Source organism: Anthonomus grandis, chromosome 22 (assembly GCF_022605725.1).
Source record: "Anthonomus grandis grandis chromosome 22, icAntGran1.3, whole genome shotgun sequence".
Classification (NCBI taxonomy): domain Eukaryota; kingdom Metazoa; phylum Arthropoda; class Insecta; order Coleoptera; family Curculionidae; genus Anthonomus; species Anthonomus grandis.
In genome coordinates, this window is record NC_065567.1 from 12916342 (window position 1) to 12928855 (window position 12514).

The 12514-nt window shown below is 30.2% G+C and overlaps 1 protein-coding gene across 2 annotated transcripts in view; it reads left to right on the forward strand.

Moving 5' to 3' along the window:
* The window catches only part of LOC126749132 (plexin-B), a 559001-nt gene that overhangs the window by 541836 nt on the left and 4651 nt on the right, over positions 1 to 12514 (forward strand). For both annotated transcript variants that reach the window (XM_050458788.1, XM_050458787.1), the window contains 11 exons: positions 3522 to 4020; positions 6147 to 6380; positions 6870 to 7127; positions 8696 to 9284; positions 9607 to 9803; positions 9888 to 10214; positions 10273 to 10543; positions 11241 to 11383; positions 11438 to 11571; positions 11857 to 12205; positions 12261 to 12414. In XM_050458788.1, coding sequence (XP_050314745.1) covers positions 3522 to 4020; positions 6147 to 6380; positions 6870 to 7127; positions 8696 to 9284; positions 9607 to 9803; positions 9888 to 10214; positions 10273 to 10543; positions 11241 to 11383; positions 11438 to 11571; positions 11857 to 12205; positions 12261 to 12414 — 3155 coding nt within the window. The remainder of the gene's footprint in view (positions 1 to 3521; positions 4021 to 6146; positions 6381 to 6869; positions 7128 to 8695; positions 9285 to 9606; positions 9804 to 9887; positions 10215 to 10272; positions 10544 to 11240; positions 11384 to 11437; positions 11572 to 11856; positions 12206 to 12260; positions 12415 to 12514) is intronic.

Below are 12514 nucleotides of genomic sequence, written 5' to 3' on the forward strand. Positions count from 1 at the left end.
AGTACGTTGTAGATTATATGGTGTATAATATTATAATATTATATCCCATAATTACCAACTCATTTATTTACTTTCCAACTTAATTTTTGAAAGAAAGTTAGAACGAAAAGTTAAAGGATAAGTGGGTCGGGATACTCCGTAAGACACGAAGCAGAAGAAACAAAGAAGGATTTGACTTATGCTTTCTTAGTAGATCATGTATATATGTACTAGAGCTGATTACTCAAATTGATTGTGCGCTCCTGTGTTTCTGACCGCTTATGTATTTTTTTCCATTCTTTTCTTTTGGTTTTCTCGTTATCCTTGCTCTAGAGAAGCCAATAAGCAGAAACGCACATCGACACCTTTATTTCTCCTGCTTCCCATCTTGTGGAGTTTCTTGTATCTTTGTACATTTTCAATATTTCTCTTTTCCGGAACATCGACGTGATATGGCTGTTGAGATGTTCTGTGGTATAACGAAAGCTTTTGATTAACGGGGGCAACCTCTGATAGGCAAGGGTGGTTTTTCAAACAATCTGTTGTTGTTTACGATACTACATGGCTCGGTACTAGGATCTCTGTTGTTCTTGATTTATGTTAATAATCTTCCAAATATAGGCATTTCATCATGTTTGCCGGTGACACAATAATTCTATAGCAGACCAATGGGCATTCAGTCACCTTTTGAGTTGAGAAGCAAGTCCTTTCTGTCCATTATTTATTCTGTAAACTTGTCTGAGTCGCGCAAAATAACCAATGTCTAAAATGTCTATACAGAGGTCATGTTACATGTATAAGATCATCCCATCTTTATATTATTATTGTCAATAACCTCCCAATGTGATTTTTAACAAAAAATTATCTTTTTAAAACTTTGATGGGTAAACCAACATTTTAAAAAGATAATTTTAAAACTTGGTATTGGAATGATAACATGGCACTGTGATAATATGTTCTGACTTATTTATTATTTTGTTTAAGACAGAATGTTAGGTAAATGTTGCTCTTAATTTTATTGCAATATGATTCATGACTGTAGTTTTGTACTAGTATTAGTAGAAATCAGCACAGAGCATAGCCAGCGCAGCTAATCTAGTGGATTAACTAAATAGTTGAATTTTCTTAATAAAGATCACGTTTCAGTCATTACGTTTTGAAACGAATCTGTTCATTAGGAATTATAAGAACGATGAAATTTCCTTTATTTTGAAAAGCTATCTGATCATCCAATTGGTTGCTAGTGGATCCATAAAGTTTTATTAATAAAAAATATTTTGTCTCGCATCTTGCATTTATACGTCAAGCCATGTCAAAAAAAAATTCTTGGTGATTTAGTCTGCGTTTTTTTATATCTAGGGTAATTAATTCACTATAAAAAGAATGTTTCTAATTCTAAGATTTGTAAATACAATGACACCATATTGATATAGGAAAAAGCATATTATTATCTCTGTTCAATTTACATGTCCTATTTAATCGAACGTGAACATTCCTCAATATACAATCCATCCGGACATATTGAGGGTGCCAGCAGGTAAACTGATGTAATGTTATTCCCCCTTCCCCCTTGATTTTATCTTCTTAAGTATAATGAATTCATCATTTGCATTATTTGTTGGCATTTCATTTTAAGATTTGTCTTATAAGTATTGCATTTTGTAGTTGTTCGATTTTTCCTTATATATATTTGTATAAAAGGAGGAAGTTGCGTGCCACAACAAGGGATTTAGATATCATCATGTTATTTATCTGTTAACATCTGGAAAATTAATACTGATATAATTATACTAGTATTAATTTTCTTAATTATTACTAAACTGTTTATAAGTCTCGATTTGTCAATAATTGCTATTTTTATATCAATATAATATATTTAAATCTTTGCTTTAGGTGTATATAATTATGTTTAACTAATTATCTAGCCGACCAAATAACAGCAATTAATTTAAAGTATTATATTCCAGCAGACACTTTTCAAAGGATATTAAAAAGTATAATGGGATTCTACATCAGATAACTGCATAAAAACTTTTGCTTCCTCTCATTAGGGATGATGATGGGCCGGTGATTGATGATGACACGCTACAAGCCACTTAAAAGTTAAAATAAACAAACGGGCATTTACCTAAGCAAATGTAGAATACCAAAGTATGGCGCATATTAAAATTAAAGAAACTCTGACAGCTAAATTCATTTGATGGTCGATTTACTGGTATAAGAAAAACGTTTTCCTTTGTTAGTTAATAGAATGAAAATGAATGATTTCTTTGTTTTGGTCTTATTAGTGTTCAAAACATAAGGTTGTAGGTTTTTTCTCATAAGCAAGTTTTATTAACCAACAAAAAATCCCTTATTGTGATACAATCTTACAAAATAACAGTGATTTTTTAAAGAAAAATATATAAGCGCCAAATAGGCCCCAGAAATAATAGAAATGACTACAAACTAGCCATACTTTTTAGTATCATGAAATAATGTCACTCTTATATATGAGATAGAGATATAGGAAGTAATCTCGTTAATGCTATAGAGGATAATGATTTGAAAGATAACAAACACTATAACTAAGGAACCAGGAAAAAAATCCATCTAACATTTTTTCCACCGGAAATCTATACTAATAATACAGATGTATTCGTATAAATGCGTAGAAATATTCCTTAAAATATTTTTCTTCTTTAGAGAAGTAATTTATTTAATTTTTAAAAAAATATAAATAGTTTATTTATGCCATTAACAAATTACAGTTTTACACACGTCACAAGAAGATTTATATAACAAATTAAATGAAAACATTTAGTTAATAATAAATAAATAAAAAAATATTATATTCAGTATAAAAAAAGGTTCAAGTATATTAGGTAAATTATTTCATTTTTGGAGTTTTAAAATGTCTCAATTTTTGACATATAATATCGTTTTAACTTCTCAACAAAAAAATATATTTAATGCATTTTTAAAATGTTAATCCTACCATATTTTTAAGACGATTTTGAAGCAGAGATACTTCATTTTTATATATACTAAATATTCAATATTCAAAATATTAATATGTCAAATTTATTAATTTATTGTCATATGTACATGTATTCAGATTACTAAAATTATTAAAAAGCTATATATTTTGGTTTTAATTATTTTATTCTAACCAATATCATGGCACTATATTATTATAATATTTTTAATATAATAAGAATATTTTAATGAAATTAAGATATTAATCGCCTTATTTATGGATTTGACTTATTAAAAATATTAAAATAGGATAGGAGAAAGTTAAATGTTGCCTAGTAAGAGGAGTAATTTATTGGGGATATTTTTTTAAGTGAATTATCATTTGTTTACATAAAGTAGGAAGTCAGATACATATTATTTTCAATTGTATATTATTCCGATATGTTATTTCACGTTCTAATGTATTTATGAATTAGGTATGCTAGAACTAAAAGATTTTTATTTAAAGAAAGAGACATAGTTTGTCTAATAAAGTTTAATACGTGTGCAATTTACAACCGATAATGATTTTTTTTTAATTCCAGGTGCACAATAAGAAGTGCTTGCCAAAAAGCCTCTCATAGTGCCCCAAGATGGCTATCTCTAGGCACCGGTCAGCAGTGCATAGATTTCGAACAGGTGCAGCCAGAACGGATACCAATTAACCAAATGACAACCGTCCGTTTAACTATAAGAACCCTACCAGAACTACCCTACGGTGCTAAATACAAATGTGTATTCGGTAACTCCGATCCGATCGACGCACAAGTTACTGACTTCGGACTTAGCTGTCCTACGCCCGACATTAAAAGAAGGCCCAAAATACCTGCCAAAATGGACCATATTTTGGTGCCGCTCAGTGTGCGGTCTTCGGAAACGAATAAAGACTTTGTTTCGAGGAATTTCGCTTATTACGACTGCGAAAAACACACAACATGCTCGGAGTGCGTTCGGTCGAAATGGGTATGCAATTGGTGTGTTTATGAGAACAGATGTACTCATAACATCTCAAATTGTCAAAGGAATATAATTAGTGGGGAAAATGTAAGTTGAGTTCTCGAACAATATAATTTTATATCCACGTTCAGCTTTAAATTCATAACGCCAGGTTTATTAATTATACTAATTATGAAAATATTTTTAAATCACAAAAAGGATTTAGGAGCATATTTTCATTAAATTTTATACAACATTAACGTCGAATCGCTTAATAATTTGGAATAAATATATTTTTTTTTATATTAAACATGTTTTTGGATATTGCTGGCACAAATAATTTCAGTAGAGTTTTGATTAAATAAAATAAAAATTATTTTTATTAATATAAATTTAATATGAAATAATAACATCCACCGATTAGTGGATTATGCGGATTATAATTATTGCTTTACAGATTCTGTAAAAATGCCAAGAGTGCACCATAAAATTTGTAAAAAATTTACCTTTGGAAGCAAACCTTAAACCCTTTAAAGTTTTAAAAAATACTTGTCGTTCAGCAAAATACTTTATTTAATACCCTCCACCTGTTTCGGTAACCATTAGCCATTAGTGATCAGATAAAAACATATTTAAGATTCCTCTAATAGTAGTATTAGTAGCAGAAGAATTACGTTAAGACTTTACACCATGATTTTGTTTAAAGTGATAAAAACATCTTCATATTAAAAATAATATTCAAGAAAAACAGAATGATTATTTGTTCTTCTTTAGGTGCGTCCAAACCGGGCGCGCCGAACCGCGCAAAACGTTTTGCAACGTTGCATTGCATTCAGTGTGGACGGGAAAGTGCGCACAAACGCGCACTAACGATCTTCTTTGCTCGTGTTCGTTGTTGTTCCGTCAGCTATCAGTACATCAAAAGAAAACCGAGGCTCGATGCGCGTCTTGGCGCAGTTAGTTTGGACGAAGTTTTTGATGTGAACTGTTAACATACGTTTGTTTTTATATGCGTGTATTGATTGTGTCACATTGACTTTTTTTGGTAATCGTGTGATTATGAATATCTGACGAGTGGACCCACGAAAAAATAATTTAATAGATCGCTTCCATTATACTTTTTTCCACTCTGAAATAGCCTTGTTGTCCACCGGCGTCGTCTTTTCTTTTTTTGAGCTTTCTTAACATGATCACAGATTAAAATAAATGCAGTGGCGGCAATTGCAATGTCAATATCACTCATATTTTAATATTGATGCAAAACTATCTCTTTAACGAGCAATATTTACCACAAAATTTAAAAAAACCAAACAACTAATCGCAGGACTTTAAACACTAATTAACAACTGTTTCTCGCGCAAAGACCAAATTATCTTGACTTGGCGCGGTTCGGCGCGCCTGGTCTGGACGCACCTTTTCATTTCTTTGAATTTTATATCCGGATTTTATAGCACCTGAAAGCAATAAAAATGCCTTTTTTACCTGCCAACACAACAGAAATATTACGAGAGTATACGTCATATATAATTTTATATACTCTATCTTCGGGACACCTGTTATAAATATTTTAATAATTGATAGAAATATTTTGACATGAGAAAAGATGAAGATTTACCAACTTATATTATTTAAAATATGAATAAAATACTTAAGAGGCTGGTTAGTAGCTCAATTGTAAAATTAAAACCAGAAACTTCCAAAAATGGTGCAACATTTTATTATTTAGCTAGTTTTAATAGTAAATGATAAAGTAAAATGTAATCCTGATTTTCTTTGAATTTACAGACCTTGATTTACGTCTAGCAGCGTTAAAACCTTTATCCCTTTTCGTAACACTATAAACAAATTTATACTCAGGTAACTTTGAGAAATAATTTAAAAATTCCATGTTTTACCCATATAGCTAAGAAAAGATTTTCTTTAAATTTTCCCTGTTTCAACCGACCACATTAATTTTATCCTGCCTTACACTGCCCATGGCAAATAAATGCTGCTGGATATCATCAATATTAAAAAGTACTTTCATCATATTTATTCAAAGAACATGTGAAATTTAACAGAAAGAAAAGAAATTTAACAGTTAGAAAACTTTAAAAAATTAAATTCATGAATAGCTAAACTTGCTTAAACTGCTTGAATTTTTGTTATATTTTGTTTACATATTTTTTTGAATTAATAATTTTATTTTGTACAAGAACAAACAATTGTAAAAGTATTTTTTTTAATTTTTTTAGAATCCCAACATTTTACCTAATCATGGCTACGCTTATTGTCCACAATTTAAGAAAAGGGATATGATATTACTTCCAAACAACGTATTAAAAGAGATTGTCTTTGAAGTTAAAAATCTACCCCACCCCCAAGCCGGTCATTTCGGCTTTCAATGTATAGTAGTTATAGAAGGTGCAACTATGTTAGTTCCTGCGCGAGTAGACGCCGATAAATATATTGTATGTGATAAAACGACTGTAAGTACCAACACCTTATTTCAATAGTAGGCTGTACCTCCTAGAACTATGTGAATGAATATTGATAAAGAGAGAAGCATATTGACATTACTGTTTCATCCTACGGATTTATACTATGATGAAAAATACAGGCCAAGATCTCTCAAAAAATAAATATTAACTTATAATTCTAAAACATATGGTTTTATTCCTTTATTTATGAAAATTAGAAATATAATTGTATACGTTAAAAAAACTTTTTTCAAATAAAACATAATGCTTTTTGGTCGTTAACATAAAGACGGGGCTTCTTTATATTTTGTTTTGGAAAATTAGATAAGAAAACTTTCCTCGTAAGGTGGTAGTGAGTTACCTCACCGACATGCATCATATTTAATATTTAGACCAAAGAGCATTTTATTTTGAGAGAAAAAGTTTTCCCAGCACATCCCTCTACAATATTCATTCTACTTCTACGAGATGAGAAATTTTATTACAAAATATTTTTAGTATTCGTATGAAGCCAACGAAGGTGAACATGAAGCTAGCGTTAAGGTTGTATGGAATAGAAGCCACCATATAGATTCTATAAATGTTGTTTTGTATAAATGTGATATATTAGGCTCACATAGAGAGCATGCAGATTGTTCGTTATGCGTTACTCGAAATTCTAAATACCAGTGTACCTGGTGTGGCAACTCCTGTCAGTACGCCGAGACGTGCCTACACACGCCCCATATTGAGTGTCCTAGGCCAAGAATTGATGTGGTAAGTACCAGAAAATACTCATTTTAAAGCCAGAGAAAAAAATCTTTCATGTATTATGATTACGTTTTGTGGCACATGAAAGTTCGAGCCCTAAATATTGTCCAAATTTTGTATCGAGTATTACTTAGAATCCGTATTATATGGGTTTTAAGTATTTTTAATTAAAATAAGTGTGATTATTCCCGCATCCCCCGCCTTTACAATGTCAATAAGTCCTAAGTTTTACATATTTTATTGATTTTATATGCTTTAAAGTTGATAAAGATAATAACAAAATTGAATTATAAATGTAATTATAGTTTGCCATAGTATATAATATAAATTGGCAAGTTGTTATTTGGATAAATGTCAATGATTGCCAGTTTGTCACAGAAAAGAAAATAAAGCCTTCTTATAGTTTTCGAAACATTAAATAACATTTATATCTTGAAAATAATCATAACAAAACCAAATAGGTCTGGATCATTAACATATTGATGTTGAGATCAAGAACATATTGTGCTGACCTTAATTGAAGCGCTAAATTAACATATTATTAGTTAACATGCAACGAAGAATGTCCCAGATATTGTTACCAATTAAGCAATTAGCCTTACTATTGTAATTAATAACAGTAAATAAATAATATGATTATTTGTTGTTATTGTAAATAAACATATGTTTATTTTATGCCAAATATAATATGTTCAAATAAAGGCTTAATATAGTATTAACCATATTTATATATGTAAAAATATAGAGAATATAAAAGTCTCAAAAATTGAATTCATTCTGATCTATTTAAGATGCCTGGGGAAAATGTTTTAATTCTGAAAATCATTGCTCAATTTATTGAGTAACCCACGGAGTATTAATATCAGTTTTTTTTTAATTACAAACAGGTAAAAATCATTCTTACTTTTGTTCTTTTTTTAATTTTATGCTTAAAAATATATCAAAATAATTATGCACAATATCTGAAATCTACCATTATTTGAACTCACAATTTAAACCCATGTGTTAAGAAGGGTTTTACAGATTAAAAGTGATTTGCTTTTTGATCTGTGTTGTCATTGATTAGCGATTCTCTCTCCATTTCTTAATTTCTGTATTGCATCATTGGCTTCTTATCATATAGTTAATATAAAAATACTATTAATATGCTTACACATAAATGTAACTTAATAATAAACGATTTATTACAAAAGGTAAGCACGTAAAGGATAATTGGAAATGTATTACAGCATAAAAAAAAATTTTATAATTACAAGTAAACTTTAAAGTTTTTCTCTGAAGCTTTAAAATGTTCGATTAAAGTTAGTTCTAATATTATGAATGAGGAATTTTTGAGCATCAACTAGCTTAACTCTAATTTATTTACTAAGTATACCATAATTTTAGAGATTGCATTGCTAACCTATCGAATTTATATGGCTTAAATGATAATTTAATTTTTTGCTACGTGATTTATATCTTTATTAAGTTAAAACAAATTTCGGTCAACAAAATGCCGTATTAGCTAAAGCAAATTAAGAATTTGTGGCCTGTGCTCTTTGTTAAGCACTAAAACTTGTGTCATTTTATTTTAGATAAAGCCTTTAAGTGGTCCCATTGAAGGTGGAACCCTTGTAACAATTGAAGGAAGCAATTTAGGTCTAAAGAAAGAAGACGTCCAAGGTAAAATTAGGATAGGAGACGTCCCTTGCAAATTAGTTAACTACGAAGTATCTGTCCGTATCCAGTGTGTAACGGGTCCATCCAAAAATGAGCATACAGCTCCAGTTATTGTAGGTAATGAAGCTGGATATACCAAAAGCACCGTTGAATTTAGTTATCAGGATATTAGATTATCCGGGATTTTTCCTTCTATGGGGCCCCAAAGCGGTGGTACTTTGTTAGCGATTACTGGCAAATATCTAAATATTGGATCAGATATCACAGCTTATTTAGACAACAATATTTGTACAGTTAATCTTACACAAGCTTCGAGTAATAGGCTAACTTGTATTACCTCAAAGGCAGCGAAACCTTCCAATATAGCTCGGCTTACTCTTAGTATAGATGGTGCTAATCGAACTTTAGATGGTAACCCATTTAACTATACACAAGATCCTACTATAATGGAAATCAAACCACTTAATAGTTTCGTTTCGGGAGGAAAAATGATTTTTGTACACGGTAAGTTTTAACATAGATATATTCTTTGTAATACAGCCTAAATGGGGATATTCTTTATAATAAGTTTTTTCATTTGATTTGTTATAAATTTTTTTTTGCTATTACCTTTATAAATGTCATTTGACACAAAACAACATTTGACAAAAAACGAAAAAAATTTAGTTCTAATGTTAAATAACCAAACAAATAAATAACTTTAAATCTTGAGCCTCATCATACATACATTCTCATCTCCTTAGGTAGAACATTTAAATATTTTGGTGAATCGCTTCAAAACTCTACTTTCGGTTATTTAAGTTAGTAATAAGTTGTTATTTTATAGGTACTAATCTGGACAGTATACAACGTCCAGAGATGGAAGTATTCTTGTATAATGACCTTACCAATCCTGTAAATCGAACAGTGTGTACTGTGTTAAGTGCCACTCAAATTGAGTGTCCAAGTCCAGCGGTTAATCGAGTTTTCGAAGCCAATAGTATGAGGCCAAGAAGGAGTTTAAGAAAGCCTGCTGCTATAAAAGTAAGAGAATGTTCGTTTTATTGTGAAAAAATATATAAAACCTACATTGAAACATTTTTACAATTTACCTGTTGATTTTTTTAGATGGAACCAAAGTTAATTCTTAGGGTCGGATTTATTATGGACAACGTGCAATCAGTTAGAAACTTAGAAAAACATTTCCCCAACATACGTTCCTCAATTCTCTATGTAGAAGATCCAAAATTTATACAATTCCCGAATGAAATTAAGCTCTACAAAGGTGATACACTAGTAATAGAAGGGGAGAACTTAAATGCGGCAAGTGACGAAGCTGACGTAGTGGTTACGATTGGAACCAAACCTTGTAACGTGACTAGCTTAGCTATGACACAGCTTGTTTGTTCGCCTCCTGAGATACAACCAGCCGATACAGATGAACATGGATTAAAAGTAATACAATATAAAAAATGTTTGAAGTGTTCCTATTTATAACACAATCTTTTTTTAGACTGATACAAATCTTCCTTTAGTTGTTGTTCGTGTAGGCAGCAGCTTACGGTTCCCAATAGGGTACCTCAAGTACGATCTATACAAAACCTTTACATTTCCACCGGAAGCCATTATCTTAATAGCAGCTGGTATTGTTCTTTTTGCTTTTTTCTTTATGGCCGTGCTATTTGTTTACCGAAGAAAATCTACCCAAGCCGAGCGAGAATATAAAAGGATACAAATCCAAATGGATACTTTGGAAAGTAATGTTCGATCTGAATGTAAACTTGGTAAGGCTCATTATTTATTTTTGTATTTCATAAACTGTTGACTGACCGTAATTTAATTGAATGTTTGATAAGTGTTTCTATAGACGGGAATGTGACTCTCGCTAGAATAGTTCTTTTTGTTTACAGTTGGGGCGCGTTTTAATGAAATTAAAACTTGGTTGTGTTATATTAATTGCAATTCCTTAAAAGCCTCTATATTGAGACATATTGATTACTTATACGCTCAACTTAGTTTTTATTAGAGGAAAAAAACCATAAAACAGGAATTCCTAGATAGTAGGAAATAGCACATAACTATCTTATATCAAGAAAGCGTACAGAAAAAAAATGCGAAACTTTAGGTAAAAACTTCTGGTGATTCTATATATTTTTGATAAATTACTATATTAATAATATTAATTATTGTTCACATAATTAACTTTAATAATAAAGAAATTTAATTTTTTTCTGTTATTATAGAAATATAAAGATTCCCCTTTTGCCAAACTCAATTAAGTATTTTCATCTCTAATGCTAAAAATTTACTCTAAGTAAAAACTCTATTATAACGATGGTTGTTAAGCCGGTTAGAAAAAATGATGCTAGAATATGTACTTGACTTGATAAGTTTATAAACAAGTTTGTGAATAAATAAAAAAATATGTATTGTATGCAGTTATTTCTGTAGTACTAACTCATCTAATAGTCTTTTTTACAGCTTTTGCAGAGCTGCAAACTGATATGACTGATTTAACCGCCGATTTAGAGAACTCAGGAATTCCTACTTTGGATCACACTACTTATATAATGAAAGTGTTTTTTCCGGGACTTAGTGATCACCCTATATTAAATGCTCTTAAGGTAAAATTCTATGACATAAATGTAAGACCTTTTGAAAATCAAATTTTATTTTAGGCGAGGCCCAATGGTCCGAAAATGCATTACGATGCTGCCATGTTACAATTCGATCAACTGATAAATAATAAATATTTTATATTAACATTTATAGAGATATTAGAGGATCAAAAATCATTTAATATTAGAAATAAGTAAGTATAATTATAATTTAACGGAATATTCAATGATGTTCGTTTTTGGATTGTGAACCTGTATTCTGAACTTTTTTGTGAATAAATATCTTAATGAAATTAGAATAGTAATACAACGTTAATTAAGATTTTTATCAGGTAAATCTGTGTCATTTCTTAATTATCTTTTTAATAAGAAGATATCTTGAAATGCAAAATTTAAGTTGAAATTAATACAATGGAAATTATGCTTACGTTTTTAGTTAAATCATATGTATATAGTAAATCTTTATTTATCCGTTTTAGAGTAAATGTAGCTTCCTTATTAATGGTAGTCCTTATGGATAAAATGGAATATGCGGCAGATGTACTGAAGTGTCTATTGTTACGTCTCGTAGAAAAATCGGTCAATACCAAGCATCCTCAGCTTATGTTGCGCCGAACAGAGAGCGTTGTAGAAAAAATGCTTACAAACTGGATGGCGCTTTGTATGTACCAGTACCTTAAAGATTATGCTGGCTCTTCTTTGTTTTTGTTATTCAAAGCTATTAAACACCAAGTGGAGAAGGGCCTTGTAGATGCCATAACTCATGACGCAAGATATTCTTTATCCGAGGAGAGATTATTAAGAGAAAATGTTGACCATAGTACAGTGGTGAGTGTTTTTAATATTGCTCAAATACAAAAAGATATAAATGACCCAATTTTAGACACTGCATATAGTTCAAGATGACCTAGATGAGAAAATACAGTGTAAAGTTTTGGACTGCGATACGATAAGCCAAGTAAAATCCAAAATTCTAGACGCCCTATTTAAAAATACACCATTTTCTCTAAGACCTTCCATATACGAAGTTGATTTAGGTATTTATTATTTACTCGTAAGAACATAGTTATAAAAGTAGTGACCCGAATTACCATTAAAAATTTATGTATTGTTAGCAACAATTAAAGAGAAATATTA